Source organism: Schistocerca serialis, chromosome 5, assembly GCF_023864345.2.
Source record: "Schistocerca serialis cubense isolate TAMUIC-IGC-003099 chromosome 5, iqSchSeri2.2, whole genome shotgun sequence".
In the NCBI taxonomy this organism is placed as follows: Eukaryota; Metazoa; Arthropoda; class Insecta; order Orthoptera; family Acrididae; genus Schistocerca; species Schistocerca serialis.
In genome coordinates this window covers 285762343-285783290 of record NC_064642.1, presented here as the reverse complement: position 1 = coordinate 285783290, position 20948 = coordinate 285762343, and the positions used below count along the sequence as shown (strand labels likewise).

At 41.7% G+C, this 20948-nt stretch overlaps 1 protein-coding gene across 1 annotated transcript in view; it reads left to right on the top strand.

The window, feature by feature from the left end:
- Positions 1-2038: 2038 nt before the first annotated feature.
- Positions 2039-20948, top strand: part of LOC126481389 (uncharacterized) — a 30204-nt gene continuing 11294 nt past the window's right edge. Inside the window, exons 1-2 of the mRNA XM_050105113.1 lie at positions 2039-2165; positions 17500-17652. Of these exons, the coding sequence (XP_049961070.1) occupies positions 2058-2165; positions 17500-17652 (261 nt within the window). The 5' untranslated portion in view covers positions 2039-2057. The remainder of the gene's footprint in view (positions 2166-17499; positions 17653-20948) is intronic.

Here is a 20948-nt window from a genome sequence, read left to right as displayed (position 1 = left end):
CCAGGCGTTGGACGATCTTGGTACGAGCAGAGTCCACACGCACACTGACAGGCCCCCTGGTCGGTGCGTGTCGGTCATTGCAGATCTGTCACGCCTGAGTGCATCTACCCACCGAGCAACCGTCCGGTACGGTAGAACAGCATTTGCTACTGCTCCACGAGGTCCTCGTGGCATTGTCGCATAGTCTTTCCACGCTCGACTGCAGTCTTTGAGTAAGAGCGCTATTCAAATCGGGTAACTTTCATCCTGAACGGTTGCTCAACTCACACTGTGGTGTCTCTTCACGCTTCGCTCCCCTAGAGAGCCTGTATAGGGAGAGAGTGACCAACCGGACGATACGGTGGCCATTTTTCTGTCAAACTGCGGGCGGGACTTCTGAATGGCCAGTAGTGGAGTAGTGGAGTACACACTCACCGAATCAAAAGCACAAGACAATATGGCGAAATCATTCGTTAAATGCCTTTGTTTCTAAGAATAATGTGGTATAATAATTTTCACACAGCCAATTTACAAGTCTGTTTTCAAATTTAACTATGTATATTGCAAGTTGTTTTATATGTAGTAAAAATCAAAAATGACTTACTTCGCATAGATAAGAGTACTTGGTTGATTTCCACAAGTCTCCTGTTTGATTTATGTCAGCCCTGTTGCCTGCGACTGCCCACTGCTTTCGTCTTCCATCATTGCGTGGAAATGGTAACATGCGAAATCCACCTTCGCGTCTATTGGAACAACCAAATGCAGCACAACCTGGCATCGTTTACGAACGTCTGCAGAACGAATTACAGATGTCAAAAACAATGCTGTACAATAACTAACGTGTTTACTTCAAACATGTACGCCTACCGACTTCATCCAAAAACGCTTCATTATTTCAACTCTTATTTAAGATCGCTAACGCTAATTACGTACTAAAAACGATATACAACTGAATCGAACATGCAAACACAACGCATAACAAGTCTCTCAATAATTCAAATAACTTTTAATCGCTTCCAAAAGCCCTCTGAGCTTCAATTCAACTCAAAAGCACGGCAAACATAGGAAGCGCGAGAGACGTTTGGCGCCATTTTTATGCCAAAGCTAATCAACCAATCACGGGCAACTTCACCTATGGCCACTCTCTCCCTATACAGGGTCTCTACGCTCCCCTGGTAAGGACTGCCATCTAGCGTCACTGCACGATACTGTGGATGTTGGGGGAGACTCCTGATGCCCTGGAATGCACGTAGTTTGTAATGTACTATTGCGCTTGACAGTAAAACAAGTTTGCAGCAACAAACTTCTTTTCGCCTTTTTTCTCGTGTTATATCTCTGTGGTGGTTCTCCATCTCCACACTTGTAAGGTTTACATATAAACTAACGTCCCATTTGCGTATTTCGCAATTTTTTTATTCGTTACCGTTTTCGATGCAAAAAAAGTGCCATGACTTTTACAGCGACGCTTGTATAGCACCATCAATTGGCAAAACCAATGTTTTTTATAATATAGATAACTTTATGAAGATTAGTGTTTTATATTTTTCTAAATTTCCTTTTCAGCGGACTGTTTCCTTCCGGCGCATGAGAAAGCGAACAGGCGTCTCCCACAGAATAATTATCAAAACAGTAGTACTGAGCAACACGACATAGTGTTTGAAACAGGACGTAGCGTTCGGCTAACGTGAAACTCACGCTTTGTGATGAAAGCAGCCACGAGGAACATTTCACGTATTAGTGTGTCGCTGTGGGAAATGAGAGGAGACAGAGGCCGGCCAGAATCCATTCCTCGTTAAACTTCGTGACAAAACAGCTAAACAGTGGTCTTTTTGTCACCACTTGGTGTAATTTGCTGCAGATGTTATCCACTGCGCTGACTTCCGCGCGGGTCATTTGTTACAGATTCATATCTGAGAGAAACAGGAGGACGGTCCATGACGGCGCACAAAGCAGTGCGCTAATGAGGGCCGGACAACAGGAAGCGATGTCGGCGCTCGGATAGTCGCGGCTGGCCACATAAAGCCCCGGGTCGCAGCTGTATCGCCGATACAGACACAGCGGCCCTGCACTCTGTCCAGATGGCGAACCTGCTTCCGCTGCCGCTGCCGCTGCTGCTCCCAGCGTTGCTGATGCTGATGGTGTCCCCAAGTCGGCTGGTGGTGGCCATCTCCAGCGTCAAACCTATCGTACGTATAGACAAGTATGATGAATCAAAATATCTTCTTTTTCTTTTTTTCTTTTATTTCAGAACTGAGCCGGCCGGTGAGGTCGAGCAGTTCTAGGTGCTTCAGTCTGGAACCGCGTAACCGCTACGGTGGCAGGTTCGAATCCTGCCTCGGGCATGGATGTGTGTGATGTCCTTAGGTTAGTTAGGTTTAAGTAGTTCTAAGTTCTAGGGGACTGATGACCTCAGATGTTAAGTCCCATAGTGCTCAGAGCCATTTGCACCATTTTCAGAATTGACATTTATCTGCACACTATCACAGCCAGTTCATTCATATCGGTATTTTAACCATCTCTGATTCTGCAAATTGCGCACTACTGTTGTCTTTTCCTTTCTTTTTAATTACTAGCTGAGAAACCCGGCACTGTCCGGGTATCCATTTTGGCAGTTTTGTATTAGAAACGAAAACGAAAAATTAACTGTGTTCTAGTGAAGTATAAAAAAAATCATTTTACCTTTTTTCGAGGAAACGTCACTGAAATAATGAAATAGTCGTACAAAGAAATATGCATAACGCACAAATGTACATAATTATAGAATCCAAATTAGGAAACATGATCCCAGTCGGTTTCAGTGCGCTGGGCGCAGCCGCTTCGCGTACCTAAAATGCTATTTTCTAAGTGTCTCCGTGGCAACGCCTCTTCAAAGCTCTATAGACGGCTATCGTTCTCGCCTAAATTCAATTGCGCTTCGCAGTTGGAAGCGTTGCCAGGTGTCAGAGATTTTCTTAAGGTGACTCGACTACAGGTGTGTCTTAGCAGTAAAGAATAAATATATTAAAGCTTCATGCATGATAAGCCGGTTTTTAAATTGTGTTTATGAGATAATATGTGTCGTACAGTGATACTTTGGTGTAGGTACATTCGGCGAAATAGGATGTGAATAGAGTCAGTAGGAACGGAATAATAAATTTAAACTTCGTGGCTCTTTTTCGTGAATCTCAGTATTTATGACGTCATATTTCTGATCTATGTATAATACAATAAGATAATTTTCTAGGTACATTCAACGGCGTATGTAGATCCTGTCTGCAAAATGTATTGCGAATAGAGTTACTGGGAAAGAAGCAATAAACTTAAATGTCATGCATGATGGGGCAGTTTTCACGCGTCTCATTGTTTATGACGTCGCATCTCGTGAACTAGGATAGGTGATTTTTAAATTCAAAGCGAAAATGGTTCAAATGGCTCTGAGCATTATGGTACTTAACATCTGAGGTCATCAGTCCCCTAGAACTTAGAACTACTTAAACCTAACAAACCTCTGGATAACACACACATCCATGCTCGAGGCAGGATTCGAACCTGGAATCGGTTCAGTGGGTTACGAGGATATGTGGATCACACACACACACACACACACACACACACACACCACACACACACACACACACACACACTCACACACAAAACACACACGCAAGTGTACAGACATCCAATCTTTTTGTCTATGGATTTCTACATATTTACAGTGATGATATACATGGAATTCGTCTATAGTGAAGACATACACACAAATATGGTAACAGAGTAAAAGCATGTAAGATGCTATCAAACGTTCCCACAATATAGTACTTAAGTCTGTTACAGCCACATAGCTGAGCTGTCAGCGTGGCTGACTTCCATGCAGAGGACATGGTTTAGATTCCCAGTAATGCCAGGGATTTTTTCTTGGTTGGAGAAGGAGGTGCACGCAGCTTTGTGAGGTCAGTTGAGCGGTGTGGTGACCCTACGCCTCTGCATACCGCATTCCGTGACACTACTGGCAGAGAATGACACGACGGTCGGTCGGAAACCAATGGGCCGGCCAGGGCCTGTGGACAGAGTTTACGTTCCTTAAATTTCTTTTTTTAGTTGGCCTTCACTCTTATGGCGTGGTATGATGCGGTCTGGTACGACAGTCTTTACTGTGTAACCCTCTTCATCTTAGAATAGCATTTACATTCAACGAGTTCAGTTACTTATTGGATATATTCCAATTTCTGTGTTTCCCTGCAAATCTTACTCTCTTTAACTTCCTCTGACAATATTAGAGTTACTCTCTGATGTCCCATCATCCTGTCCTTGTCAGTATTTTCTACACACTCGTTTCCTTGCCTGTTCTGAGGGGAACGTCATTTCCTGTTAGTTGTAATATATCAGCTAGATGGTACATTCAATCTGCCACCCAGGCACAATAGCCATTTGTCTCCAGAGGTGGCGACCTGTGCAGTTAGGGATCGAGAAAAGCTGCATGGCGCAGCCGAGCAGGTAGCGGACCGGTCGTCGACCCACACGTATGTTATTAGAAGATGTCTGTTGACTTAATGGACCTTTTGAAAGCAGAGGGGACTAAGGGACGCGTTCACAGGACTCGGGACATAAACACTTAACGGGTAAATCTGCCAAGCAAGAATATGCCGTTGTTGACGTTTGTATGTGGTGTTGCGGTGCTACAGTTAAGAAGGATGTTGCAATGTAATTTGATTACCCATAAGAAGAGCATGAGCTGGCGTGTCCCATACATGTTCGTGCCTGGGTAGATATATCTGCAGGAAGCTGTTGGGGAGATGTCCTGGTTTGGGAGATTTCATTTTGAGATTTGAAAAGGAGTTACCTTTCGGTGAGATTTCAATGGAAGACGCTAGAGTTGTAAGGATTTCGATGATGGGCTTGACGAGAGTTTGCTTCTGATAGTCACTGTACTAACACTGGACATCCAGCTCTGAAACATTCATGTCGCCCAGATATGCTGCGAGCTGACTCAAGGGTGAATGCAGCTGCACCAACAGCCCAGCCATCGCTTGACAAACGAATGGATTGCGCTGCAGATGTCCTCCTGCCAGTTTCTTTTGTCTCTTAGTCGCCACTACTTAAAATAATAAGGAGTAAAATAATAAAAGCCTTAGCAACGACATTGAGGATTTTATCTGATTAATAATTTGATTAATAATGGACGTATTTCACTACTAACAGTGACATTTAAAGTATTTACAGCCGTGATCCATAGCACTTTTGTTTCCCAAAATTAATTTTTGTTATAATCTAATTGGATTCTCATGGATGGTGTTCTTAATCCCTTTATTTAGTTTTCAAATTCCCGACTAATGTGCAAATAAAATTAAATTATAATTGTTGAATGCCACTACAAAATTCAGTCAGACTACAAACTTCACAAAATTTTCAACTTTCTTTTATTGTACAACGATTCAAACACTTCGATTAGCTTCTTTTACGGTTTTTCCAGAGTTCGTGACTGACTTCCACACAATACTGTATTCAAGCCATACATTCTCAGAAATTCTGTCCTCAAATTAAGGCGTTATTTGATACTAATATATTTCTTTTAGCCAGAAAAGCCTTTTTCCCTGTGGTAGTGTCCTTTTCATGTCATTCTTGCTTCGTCCATGATGTGAAATTTTGCTTCCAAGGTACTAGAATTCCTTCACTTCATCTACTTATTGGTCCATAATTTTTACGTTAAATTTAGCAGTGCTCCCACTTGTGCTAACCCTCATTACATTCGTATTTCTACAGTTTAATTGCAGTTCATATTCTATACACGTTAAACTGTTTATTTAATTACAACCGTTCTCACTTCCACTGAGGATAGCAGTGCCATCAGCAAACCTGATTATAGTATCGTTTCACCTTTAACCTCGGATTTCCGTTATTGCTTCTTCGAAATATAGGCTAAATGGTAGGGGTGAAGCACTACATCCCTGTCATACACCTTCGGTCTTTGGCCTCCCATTCGTATTATTGTCTCATGCTCACTGTGTATATAATATATTATTCCCCTATACCCTACACTCAGTTTTCTGTGAATTTCTAACGTTTGCACTATTTTGCGTTGTCGAATGCATTTTCTGGATGGATAAAAATCTTTATTTTTCTTGAGTCTTGTTTGTATTGTTACGTGCAACATCAGAACTGCCTGTCTGGTGACTTTTATCTTTCCTAGTGGTTCAAATGGCTCTGAGCACTATGGGACTTAACATCTGTGGTCATCAGTCCCCTAGAACTTAGAACTACTTAAACCTAACTAACCTAAGGACATCACACACATCCATGCCCGAGGCAGGATTCGAACCTGCGACCGTAGCAGTCGCGCGGTTCCGGACTGAGCGCCTAGAACCGCTAGACCACCGCGGCCGGCTCTTTCCTAGTGCGTAATTGATTGTCTTCTGACATATTCCCGTTTCATGTCACATTGTGTGGTATATTATTATTGTGAGTAATTTGGATGCGTATTTCTCGCATTTATTTTCACTTTCTGTTTTCAAGACTGTGTGAACGATATTTTTCCGAATGTCTGACGATATGTCTCAAGTGTCATACATTATTCTGCAGCATAATATTTGAAGTAATGCCCCTGATAGTGAATGCACTAATCCCGACGTTTCTAGCACTTCCGAAATTCATATAGGAAGTATTTCTTTGGTAAGCTATTTAGTACCATATAGTGTATCAAGTTGCACCTATGTTCTTGGGGTAGCGTCTTTGATTGATAATCAAAACGCCCTCGGTCCCGAGTTAGAATTACAACGGCTTAAATTTTTATTAATAATAAGCATTGGAGGCCGAAGACTTCCAGCATAAGAAGTCCCCTCATTCTGCCAATGGCCTTGTCAAAGAGAGCAGAGGAGCGGACTGAGGTTCATGGCACTCTCTTGTCCTTGGGGTGGGAAACTGCCCATAAAGGCAGAAGAATTAGCAATGATCAACGGCATAAGGATTCAGAAGACAATGGAAACCATTGCACTGAAGATACATAATGTGTATCCACAGGACATGTTGCCTGAAAATCTCTCCATTTGCAAATAATTCCGGAATAGTCCGCTATACGGATCTCCGATGTGGAACAGCGAAAGGGGCGGTGACCATGAAAGCAAGATTGAATAACCAACGAAAAGATAACATTCTAGGAGTCGGGGCGTGAAATGTCAGAAGCTTGAGCGTAGTAGGGAAGCTAGAAAATCTGAAAAGGCAGATGCAAAGGTTCAGTAGTAGGGGTCAGTGAGGTGAAATGGAAAGAAGTCAAGGATTTCTGGTCAGATGAGTACAGGGTAATATCAATAGCAGGAGTGGGAATCATTATTAATAGGAAGATAGGATAAAGAATGTGTTACTATGAACAGTTCAGTGGTAGGGCTGTTCTCATCGGAATCGAAAGCAAACCAACACCGACAACATAGTTCAAATATACATGCCGACGTCGCAAGCTGAAGATGAGGAGATAGGGAAAGTCTACGATGAAAGAGTAGTACAGTACACAAATGGAGATCGAAATCTAATACTCATGGGAGACTTGAATGCAGTTGTAGGAGAAGAAGCAGAAGAAGGAGTTACAGAAGAATACCGGCTCAGGACAAGAAACGAGAAAGAGGAGAAAGGCTAACTGAGTTCGGTAATAAATTTCAATTGTAGTAGCAAATACTCTGTTCAAGAATCACAAGAGGAGTGGGTATACTTGGAATTGAGCGAGTGATACGGGAAAATTTCAGATAGATTACATCATAGCCAGACAGAAACTGGAAATCAGATACTGGGCTGTAAGTTGTACCCAGGAGCAGATATACAGTCAGATAATTATGTAGTAGTGATGGAGAGGAGTAGACTTAAATTTATGAGATTAGTCAGAAAAATCAATACGAAAAGAAGTGGGATACAGAAGTATCAAAGAATAAAGATATATGCTCGATCTCCTCTAAAGCTACAGATACAGCAATAAGAAATAGCTCAGCAGACAGTACAGTTGAAGAGAAGTGACATTTCTAAAAAGAGCAATCACTGAAGTTAGAAAGAAAATTATAGGTACAAAGAAGGTAACTGTGAAGAAACCTTGCATAACAGAAGAAATACTTCAGGTGATCGATGAAAGAAGGAAGTACAAAAACGTTCAGGGAAAATCAGCAACACAGAAATAAAAGTTTCTCAGGAATAAAAATAAATAGGAAGTGCAAGGAGGCTAAGACGAAATTGCTGCATGAAAAATTTGAAGAAATCAAGAAAGAAATGGTTGTCGGAGAGACTGACACAGTGTATAGGAACAACATTCGGTAAAATTAAAAGCAAGGGTGGTAACATTAAGAGTTTTACGGCAATTCCACTGTTAAATGCAGAGGAGAGAGCGAGTAGGTGGAAAGAGTATACTGAAGGCCTCTTTGAGGGGGAAGATTTGTCTGATGTAATAGAAGAAGAAACAGGAGTCGATTTAGAGGAGAGAGTGGATCAAGTATTAGAACCATAATTCAAAAGAGCTTTGGAGAACTGAAGATTAAATAAGATAGAAGGTGTTGTGGGTTGGCAGGAGAGCCAACACAAGGATACAAGAGGAAGCCGAAAGGCACGCGTTTTAGCTCACGCAGGCTGGCGTGAGGTCTGGAACAGGACAAGGAAATTAGAATTTAGTAAAAAACGGACGTAGCTGGCGGAATATTTTACTTTAATCCATAAATGGTGAACGTCGCTCTTGGCTTTACATTATTCACAATATCAATAGTAACTGGTAAGGCACCTTCCTAGGTCATAGCAAATGACGTAGCTGAAGGCTATGCTAACTATCGTCTCGGCAAATGAGAGTGTATTTTGTCAGTGAACCATCGCTAGCAAAGTCGGTTGTACAACTGGGGTGAGTGCTAGGAAGTCTCTCTAGACCTGCCGTGTGGCGGCGCTCGGTCTGCAATCACTCATAGTGGCGACACGCGGGTCCGACGTATACTACCGGACCGCGGCCGATTTAAAAGCTACCACCTAGCAAGTATGGCGTCTGGCGGTGACACCACAGAAGGGATAGATCATATTCCATCAGAATTTCCAATATTCTGTTGGTGTGTAGAATGTATGAGTCTGGCGACATACCATCTGACTTTCAGAGAAATATCAAATAAAAAATTCGGAAGACTGAAAGAACTGGCAAGTGCGAGAATTATCGCACAATCAACTTAACAGATCATGCATCCAAATTACCTACAAAAATAATATACAGAAAAATGGAAAAGAAAAGTGAGGATGTGTTAGATGACTATCAGTTTGGCTTTAGGAAAGATAAAGGCACCAGAGGAGCAATCCAATTGTTGCGGTTGATAATGGAGAGCACTCCGTCTTCAGGCCACAAGTAGCCCATCGGGACCATCCGACAGCCGTATCATCCTCAGCTGAGGATGCGGATAGGTAGCTCCTCAATTGGCATCACGAAGCTGAGTGCAGCCCGAAAAATGGCAACAGGGCATGGCAGCCCGGATTGCCACCCATCCCAGTGCCGGCCACACCCGACAGCACTTAAATTCGGTGATCTGATGGGAACCGGTGTATCCACTGTGGCAAGGCCGTTGCCCTTGATAATTGAAGCAACACAAAAAAAATAGTATTCATTGATCTGGAAAAAAGGGTTCGAGAATGTAAAATGATGCAAAACGTCCGGAATTCTGAACAAAATAGGGGTAAGCTACAGGGAGAGGCGGATAATGTACAATATGCACAAGAGCCAAGAGGGAATAATAAGAATGGACGACCAAGAACAAAGCGCTCGAATTAAAAAGGGCGTAAGACAGGGATGTAGTCTTTCTCCTCTACTGCTCGGTCTGTACATCGAAGATTCAATTAAAGAAAGGTTCAGGAGTGGAATTATAATTCAAGGTGAAAGGATATCAATGATACGATTAGTTGATGACATTGCTATCCTGAGTGAAAGTGAAGAACAATTACATGATCTGCCGAATAGAACGAACAATCTAATGGGTACAGAACACAGAGTGAGAGTAAGTCGAAGAAAGACGAAAGTAATTAGAAGTAGCAGAAATGGGAACTGCAACAAACTTAACGTCAGGATTGATGGTCACGAAGTAGATGATTTTAAGTAGTCTATCTAGGCAGCGAAATAACCGATGACGGAAGGAGCAAGGAGGACATCAAAAGCACACCAGCACTGGCAAAAAGGACATTCCTGGCCGAGAGAAATCTATTATTATTAAACATAGTCCTTAATTTGGGGAAGAAATTTCTGAGAATGTGCGTTTTGAGCACAGCGTTGTACGGTAGTGAAACATGGACTGTGGAAAAACCGGAACAGGAGAGAATCGAAGCATTTGAGATGTAGTGCTACAGGCGAATGTTGAAGCTTAGTGGACTGATAAGGTAAGGAATGAGGATGTTCTGTCCGAAATCGGAGAGGAAATGAATATGTGGAAAACACTGACATGAAGAAGTGACTCTATGGCAGGACATCTGTTAAAACATCAGGGAATGACTTCCACGTTATTAGAGGGAGCTGTAGAGATCGAAAACTGTTGTGGAAAGCAGAGATTGGAATACATTCAACAAATAATTGAAAACGTAGGTAGCTACTCTGAGATGAAGAGGTTTTGATCTTCATCTTGGATAAGGGGAAGAATTCACATGGAACCAAGTCTTGTAATAATAATTGTAATTGTGTTTTTAATAAAAAAAATTCGAATAATGTTGCGCGTATATGCCGTCGTACATTGTCTTGGTGAAGTATATAAAATATCGTTTATCACATCTGTGAAAGTATTTTCTCCTCGTGTCCTCCGTCAGACGCCTTAAACCGTAGTAGTACAGCTGATTACATCTGACCACATGCAATTCTTGATATTTTTGTCTTATTTGTATTGTCAAAAACAACATCAGAACTGCCTCTGTGGTAGCATTTAACTTCCCTAACGCAAATTGATTGTCACGAAATGTCGAGTGCCATCGACAGTGGATATCAAACCGATTCCTTATTTTTATATTTTCAGAATGCATTTAACACTGTACCTCACAAGTGGCTTGTAATCAAATGACCTGCTTGTGGAATATCGTCTCAGTTACGCAATTGGATTCATGATTTCCTGTCAAAGGTTTCACAGTTCTTAGCAACTGACGGAAGGTCATCGAATAAAACAGAAATGATTTCCAGCATTCCCCAAGGTTGTGTTATAGGGCCTCTGCTGTTCCTTATCTACAGGGTGATTATAATTAAACTTTCAAACCGCTGTAGAAATAGCACCACTGGTCAGAATGACGTCAAACTGCAACGGAATATTATAGGAGAGAAGAGAGAAAACTTATGGCAGAAGAAAAGTAAATAGTTACAAAATTTAGCAATAGATGGTGCTGTAAGCATCATAATTTAACATTGGTCGACTAAAAATGACAAATGAATCATACAACAATGCCTGTGGTGTACGTTTGACGTTAAACAAAATGTACTATTCACTTTGCGTGGGGGTAAAGGTGTGATACTGTTAGTTGCGTAAGCCCATCCACCACGGCAAGATAAAATCACATCGGATGGGAAAAATCGGTTTTAATTATCCCGAGGTCATAAACTGCATGCAAAGCATCAATCACATCACAACGGTTTTTAATTGTCCCAAGGCCAAAAACCGCATAAAAGCATCAATCAAAATCGAAACGGATTATTAATTTCCGTGTGACTAATGCAAAATATATTCAATATGCTGTCCACCGTTTTCAGCAACAAGTTGAAATCGAGAAAATGTATGTTCCTTAACTGATCGAAGTGTTTCCGGGGTCACGTTCAGAATGTGTTACGCAATTCGTGCCTTCAGTGCAGCTAAGTTTGCTATCGGAACACTGAACACAACATCTTTCAGATAGCCCCATAGCCAGAAGTCACATGGATTAAGATCATGGGATCGTGACGGCCAGGCTGTAAGGAAATGGCGGATGATAATTCTAGTATTTCCGAATGGTGCTTCAGCAGATGCTTAACTGGATTTGCAATGTGCGGAGGTGCGCCATCTAGCATAAAAATGATCCCATCCACACATCCACGCTGTTGGAGAGCTGAAATGACATGGTAGCGCAAATGACACTCATAGCGCTTACCAGAGACGGCACATGTAACAGGACGGGAAGCACCTGTCTCTTAGAAAAAATATGGCCCTATGATAAATGATGCCGTTAACCCGCACCACACAGTGACCATTTCAGGATGAAGTGGTGGGTTTTCCGTTGCCCATATCCGACAATTCTGTGTATTGACATATCCTGTTAGATTGAAGTGGGCTTCGTCTGTCCACAAAATCTTCCACGGCCAGTCGCTGTCCACTTTCATGCGAGCAAGAAACTCTAAAGCAAAGGTTCAACAGGAAGCAAGTCTTGTACATGCGTAATTTTGAATGGATAGCAAAGAAGAATGTTTCGTAGGATTTTACGTACCGCGCTCCTGGGTATGTCCAATGTTTGGGCAATTCTCCGTGTACTACACGCCGGCCGTGGTGGCCGTACGGTTCTAGGCGCTACAGTTTGGAACTGCAGGACCGCTACGGTCGCAGGTTCGAATCCTGCCTCGGGCATGGATGTGTGTGATGTCCTTAGGTTAGTTAGGTTTAAGTAGTTCTAAGTTCTAGGGGACTGATGACCTTAGAAGTTAAGTCCCATAGTGCTCAGAGCCATTTGAACCGTGCACTACACGTCGCACACCACCACTCGTCTCCTCCTGCAGTGCTACGGCCATTGCTTCTACTGACGTGAAATCAATTCGTTTCCTCCCTCTACGAGCTTGCACACCAAAAGAACCCGTCTTTTCGAATTTCCGACTCATTTTCTCCAGACTCACGGCAGCCATCGGACCAACGCCTTTTTTTAAACTCTTCAGTGTTTGGAGCCTCCGCAGAGCGACGTGTTCACAGTCATCGTTCTTGTAATGCAGCTTTACAAGCAGAGCGCGATCCTGCATTGAGACAGTCATGTCGAACGTCACAGCCGTGAAAGGAGGAAAAGCCGTGTACCTGGCGTATTTATACCAACTCCAATGGATCGTGTGCATGGAAGGTGTTTTTATTTACGTATTCTGACACGCAGAGCACCATCCATTGATCGATTTTCACTCTATTTTTTTCTTCGGCCGTACAGTTTCCCCCGTCTCCGATAATGTTCCGTTGCAATTTGACGTTATTCTGACCAGTGGTGTTATTTGTACAGCGTTTTGAAAGTTTAACTTTAATTATAATCACCCTGTATGTTGACGATTTTATTAGACAATCGGAGCGCTGTCTTAAGTTGTTTGCAGCTTCTGCTGTCTTTTACGTCTAGCAGAGTTATCAGAAGATCAAATAAGTTGCAAAAAGATTTAGAAAAGATGCCTATATGGTGCGCAAATTAGCAATTGACCCTAAGAATGACATGTGTAAGGTCATTTATATGAGTGCTATAAGGAATCCGATAAACTTCGCCTACACGATAAATCAATCGGATCTAAAGGACGCTAATTCAACTAAATACCTAGGAATTACAATTAAGAACATCTTAAGTGGGGAAGAACCCATAGAAAATGTTTAGGAAAGATGAAACAAAGACTGATTTTTATTGGCAGAACACTTAGGTGATGCGACAGATCTACTAAACAGACTTGCTACACTACGTTTATCCGTCCTATGTTGGAGTACTACTGCGCTGTATGGGATTCTTACCAGGCGGGATTAACGTAATACATCGAGAAAGTTCAGAGAAGTGCAGTACGTTTTGTATTATCGAGAAATAGAGGAGAGAGTGCCACAGACATGATACAGAATTTGAGGTGGACGTCGGTAAAAAAAAGGCGTTTCGCGTTGCGGTGGGATCTTCTTTCTTCCAGTCGCCAACCTTCACCGAATGCCAAAATATTTTGTTGGAGCCGACCTAAGTAGGGAGAAACGATCATCATAATAAAATAAGGGAAATCAGAACTCGCACAGAAAGACATAGCTGTTCATTTTTTCCGTGAATGTCCGAGGGTGGAATAAAAAAGAATTATTGTGAAGATGGTTCGATGAACCCTCTGCCAGGCATTTGAGTGTGATTGGCAGAGTATCCTTGTAGATGTAGATGTAGATGTAGACAAGAAGGGACAAAATCTTTACGAACAATCCCGTCATTGTAAATGAATAGATTAATAAGGACTTAATGTTACTCTTGTATAGCTTCTTCTGGCCGAGGTGAAAATGGATTCTTCCATTGTAACGATTGCTGCTTGGTTTCATTGTCGTAGCCGTAGTACCTCCTTTCGTCAACAGTTACTACCTTTGAAAGAACGTTTATATTGCCTTGTATCGTTTATTTAAGTTATCTACAGGCTTCCAAGTGATGTGGCTTCTGGTCATCTTGTATTAGTCGTAGCACATCTTCACTGCAATCCCTTTCATGTTAAAATGCACCATAACTCATCACCAATGCAGTGCAGACATCTTGGACCCTCTGTCTGCGATCTAGTACAATCAGATGACTCACTTTCTAAATATTTTCTGGTTTGATACCATTTGACTACCGGCCGGAACGGCCACCGTCGTCAGTCGGCGTTCGACCGTTTTCGAAAATATTATAACAGTCATCCCAGTCGTAAGTCTTTATAAGACGTAGTGTGTCGTCTTCACAAGCTTTTTGAAGATTTTATGCAGCGGTTTTCCCACGTGTAAATCGAAACTTTATATTAACACTCTACTTTTTCATATCAGCTGTTGGAAAAACGCAAATCATGGAAACTCTGCCGTTGAAACATGCTCACCAACAGCTAACCAAATCACTCAGCTCGTAACGACTTACCACACTGCCGTATGGAGAGACGCCTAACGGTATTTCACTGAACCCGTAAACATTTTGGAGCAACATACAAATTTCGGGGTTTTTTGGATACCACTTCGAAATAACACCCACGTCCAAAGGCTGGAAGGGTAGTTAAACAAGTGGCCCTCATTTAACAATTCACCACAGAGGTCGGCAAGGGGAGAAGAATTGTTGGCGTAAAGTTCCTGGTTCCAGGTATCTCGGAGAGTCTCTTAAAGTCATGGCATATGGCACTGTTGACGGTGGTCCGTCCGCTGCATGAAACGTTAAGTTCGGCAGTCCCCTAGATGCTATTCGACAGGAGTACACTACGTGCTGCCACCGGTTTCCATCCTCTTCCTTCTCACTTCATCGTGTAACATAAACATAAAACTACACGATGCACTTACCCATTATGCTCACCTAAGCTCTACAACTACACATACGACACATCCGTCACACGTCCGCAAGGAAAGAGGCCGATGTGTGGTGAGCAACATCAAGCTTTCCGACGGGCGGCGGTAACCACCCAGTGGGATATCCCAACCAATAATGCCATACGACGTTTGCTTTTACGTTATTTTCAATATTGTCTTTCGAAACTGTAAGTGTGAATAATAAAATATTCCAAGAAAAAGAACAGCTTCTGGCGAGAGAAACACAACTAATACCTCAGCAGCGATAAACCACTATCCACATGCGACTACGATGCAATTTGAACGTGTATGCGTTCTGCGAATACTACAACCCAGCGCATTTCAACCGTTCTAGGCTCGATTAATAGCTTTATGCCAATGGCTTTTAAAATAGTTACAACTATCCGAATAGTGTTTACGAAAACTGCAAACTGTTGCAGCCGTTTTGTGAAAGATTTTGTTTACGTACGAAGCATCGTTAAGAAACAATGGTTATATCAGTTGAAAATCCAAAGAACTAGAGTCGTACCGCTTATTAATTTTGAACACACTAGTGTGGAACCCATGTTCCCCATAAAATGGGTCAGATGCCGCATCAAGTTGTAGGTGGTCTTTCAAAGTGATGCCCTCAACATTTTTGCACAGACTTATGTGATACCGAGCGAGGTGGCGCAGTGGTTAGCACACTGGACTCGCATTCGGGAGGACGACGGTTCTATCCCGCGTCCGGCCATCCTGATTTAGGTTTTCCGTGATTTCCGTAAATCGCTCCAGGTAAATGCCGGGATGGTTCCTTTGAAAGGGCACGGCCGACTTCCTTCCCCGTCCTTCCCTAATCCGATGAGACCGATGACCTCGCTGTTTGGTCTCTTCCCCCAAACAACCCAACCCCAACTTATTTGATGAATTGGGATTTTTGAGATGTTGATTTGATACGAAGTAACGCGATTTTCATTAATTTATGTCTACGTGACAGTGATCTGTTGGTACACTGGAAACACTAAAGACTCACAGCTCATATGTTTTTTTCGTTCCGGAGACATCCTGGCTTTACTAAGGCACTTTATATTCCATACGCTGACATAGTGATAATCGAGATTACTTGTACAGCGAGGTACACCTTCCAGTTGTGAAACAGTTCCATTTGTTTTTGTGCCGCATATACTGCTGAGATTTCAAGACAACTGTCAATATGTAATCTAGCGTCGTTATATATCTCTTGACTTTCCCGAAAGAGCTGTTCTACCGCAAGACAGTTGTTCTCAGAGACCGGTGTAGCGAGATCATATTTTCAGCTTCTCTTCCATGAGGAAATACTCTCTGAAAGTATGATGTATACCGTATAAATTCATCAAATAACCATACGGAATCTTCCAGCAATTCTTAACAATACCTACTTAAAGTACTACTCAGCGCTTTTGACTATTCTTTCGTTACCATCCCGGATGTTAACTCGACTGTAACATCACTGAACGAACTCCGTAAAGCCAGCTTTCCATTTGTCTGTACTCTCATAGTGTCAACAGATGACCAGCGTTTATGGCATCACTTCTTAAAGTGCCATGACGTATGCTCTTCATATGAAGTCAACCCCTTATTTTTGCTACATCCATTACTTTGGATGTTGTCACAGTGCTTTCGTGTTATACAGAAGGCTCGTCACGAAGTCCCAGCGCATACGCTTCTAAGAATTTTTAGTTCAAAACAACTACTTCCAAACATCAAGCCATTTAAGCACTCCGGTGTTAACAAGTCATATCTGCTTCAGAAGCGTTGCCATTGCACTGATTTTTGACCACAGCCCCTTCTTGCGATTTTTCAGCTTCACTGCTCCATCTCTGAGCTCGCAGAACTAAGGCTGCAGTTTTGACTGTTAGCCCTAATCAGAGATAATCATAACACTCATAGTTTGGACTTACAGCATTCCTTACCAGTTCTGGCTTCTAATCCCGCCTTAGACTGGAGATTACTATTGTTACCATGTCGTTGTTCTCGAGGGGTTAGCACTGTCATAAAATATCAACTGCTTATGCACTTTATGTCGTCCTGCGACATTTTTGTTCATTGTTTTGTTTAATAAATGTTTCAAATGTCTCTGAGCACTATGGGACTCAAAATCGGAGGTCATGAGTCCCCTAGACGTAAAAATACTTAAACCTAACTAACCTAACGACAGCACACACATCCATGCCCGAGACAGGATTCGAACCTGCGACCGTAGCAGCAGCGCGGTTCCGGACTGAAGCACCTAGAACCGCTCGGCCACAACGGCTGGCATTTTGTTTAATAAATGATGCCTTAATACTCTTTTTCCAATTATATTTACTAACAATCCATTATCCTTCTGCAGGGATCTTACTCAATTGACGTCAAAGAAGTGGGCAGCTGCGAAGAACAAGGAACTGCAGAGATGATGTTTGACATCTATCGTCGCCGAGACGATTCCGACATGTTGTTCGAAGGACACCTGTTCTTCAAATACCCTTTCGGAACAGGATTAACAGTGAGTAAATTGGTTAATTACTTAAAATGAACTTCAGTCGTTTGTTGTAATTGAATATTTGAATACAACGCATGTCTTTTAAACAATCAAGAGACGTTTGACTGTCAGTTTTTACGGATGCAAGAGAAAGATAGTCAGGATTTATATCAGACTAACTGCTGAGAGTAGTCCCTTTTTTCGAATATGGAAATTAGGACCTAAGAACTCTTCGTCTCACTGACAGACTATATTTTCCTCCAGTATACTTCGTGCGATGCACTGATTGATTTCATGCCTGAAACAGCTAAATCTTGCTAACTACATGGTAAGTTCAGTGGCTAAAGAGGAAGTTAAAGATTTCTGTAAGTGAAAAGTTCAAAAGAAAAATGATAGTAAGAAACTTCTTTTCGTAAGATATTACTGCATGATATCGAATGATATGCTTACGTTACGGTACAAATGTCTTCAATACGTTCAAAACGTGCTACTGCGAAAATATTCTGAAATACTGGACTTACTAATTTCTAAACATATAGTGACCGTAAAACAACTGGTGAAGAATGCGAATGGTTGAACCTGGCGACACGTGTGCTGATATTCTTGAAGCACTAAAAAGACTTCTTTATCGTTTGTATGTCGTCCTACATGACGAGTCTCGAAATTTCATAATGGAATGCTTTACCTAATTTCTCCCTGAAATGTTTAAGCTGTTTCTAATTATCTCTAGAACCTGTTCTGTAGCTTTCGTTTCCATCTTATGAGCAACAAGAAGGTAAAATATCGATCTTGCATTCAAGCAACAAGACATTTAACTTGCATTTAATATCCTCTCATAAATAATTAACGCATTTGAAGAAAACAACGCTCCTCTTATAAAACGGAGAGGCGAGCAGAGAGACGAGAGACAGAAACAAGAGACACAATCTCAGCATGTCCCTCTTCTGAAACGTCTGTTGGAAGGTATTTTAGTAAGGGCATTAAATGAAAACAGTAATTGACTGCCAGTAAGATGAGCTATACGAATTGTCGTGAAATCTTCTGGAAAAGTAAGTGTACGGCGTAGAGCTGAGTGTAATAAAAAGACGCACAAAAATGAGAAAGGTTTGACATTTTTAATGGTCTGGGATTGTCGGTGCTTTCGAAATGCACAGTGAAATCTCAGGTTCTGAAGACACACGTGACTCCGAAATAGAAACTGATGTGTTTCAGCAAGAGGTTGACGCACCGTTCAAAATCTTGAAGGTAGTAGACCCTCTTCAGTGCTGCTGAGCATTCATTCAGACGTACCGACGATCATGTTGCTAATTAACAAGAACCAGATATTATTAGTTTCTTTTGATTAACAAAGAGGGACATCATTGGCGACAACTTATTTATGGATGAGCTCTGGATTACAGATGAGGTCCAGTGTCATGTCTGGAAGTGCTTGTAACTCAGCGGATAAAAGCTCTAATGCATTCCTCAATCATCAACTGTTCAATTACAAGGTGAGGGTTTAATTTACACCCACATTTCGTCGTAGAACCTAAACTTTTCCCAAATGAGTAACTAAAACAGTACCTACTGATACGTCAGCCTCTGTACGCACCTCATTTCGTTCCACCATCATACAGATCACAATAATCAGTTACAACTGTTTAAGACCTATGTGATCATCTCAACGTCCATTTGCTTTCTATTACCTCAAATATTACTGTGTTATTTCTCCCAGGGGCGTTAAAGTCTCGATCTATATTATCTGATATTTAAACCCGTGACATTCAGAATCAGATCTAGGCGTTAAGACAAAGATAATATGTAGAGAATGACGCCAGCAATAGGGCATACGTTTCGGAGTTCAGCATCTCCTAAATAACAAGTTGTTAGAATTCCGTTTCCATTAATAATTTTTGTTGTATTTCTCTTACTTTTGTTTATTTCATTTAATTTTTATCTTTTCTTTCAGAAGTTCCGGTTTCTGGTGCTCTGAATGCACCATTCGCTTATTGCTTCTCTACATCGCTTACCTTGTTAAGCACATCCCACAACTACAGTTATCCCATCTGCCGTACAAAATCATAAATTTTGCAGCCTACGTTCGCCGTGATATAAGAACAGAGTATAAGGAATTAAATCACTGTAAATGCACCTTATAAAAGAGAAAATCTGATAAGGAGCACAGATATTTCTTATGTTCGGTAATATTGTCTTAGCTTGATTTAGAAAAGTTACATTTAAAAACAGACCACCAACAATACTATCTCCAGTTCGTTCGGCAGTTCGGTAGTTCACGTAAGTGTATTGACAGTAACACAGAAGCAAGGCGAATACAAATACGAGCGAATAACAAAGACATGAGATGAAATATGTACAGTTTTAATAAACATAATGAAGACTCTCTGTCAAATTCTGAAGATGGCAGGGGTAAAATACAGGGAGCGAATCCGCAGCTCGTGGTTGTGCGGTAGCGTTCTCGCTTCCCACGCCCGGGTTCCCGGGTTCGATTCCCGGCGGGGTCAGGGATTTTCTCTGCCTCGCGATGACTGGGTGTTGTGTGGTGTCCTTAGGTTGGTTAGGTTTAAGTAGTTCTAAGTTCTAGGGGACTGATGACCATAGATGTTAAGTCCCATAGTGCTCAGAGCCATTTTGAACAGGGAGCGAAAGGCTATTTACAATTTGTACAGAAACCAGATGGCAGTTATAAGAGTAGAGGGACATGAAAGGGAAGCAGTGGTTGGGAAGGGAGTGAGACAGGGTTGTAGCCTTTCCCCGATGTTATTCAATCTGTATAATAGCAAGCAGTACAGGAAACAAAAGAAAAATTCGAAGTAGGTATTAAAATCCATGGGGAAGAAATTAAAACTTTGAGGTTCGCTGATGACATTGTAATTCTGTCAGAGGCAGCAAAGGACTTGGAAGTGCAGTTGAACAGAATGGACAGTATCTTGAAAGAAGGATATAAGATGAACATCAAGAAAAGCAAAACGAGGATAATGGAATATAGTCGAATTAAGTCGGGTGATGCTGAGGGAATTAGATTAGGAAATGAGACACTTAAAGTAGTAAAGGAATTTTGCTATTTGGGGTGCAAAATAACTGATGATGGTCGAAGTAGAGAGGATATAAAATGTAGACTGGCAATGGCAAGGAAAGCGTTTCTGAAGAAGAGAAATTTGTTAACATGGAGTATAGATTCAAGTGTCAGGAAGTAGTTTCTGAAAGTATTTGTATGGATGGTTCAAATGGCTCTGAGCCCTATGGCACTCAACTTCTGAGGTCATTAGTCCCCTAGAACTTAGAACTAGTTAAACCTAACTAACCTAAGGACATCACAAACA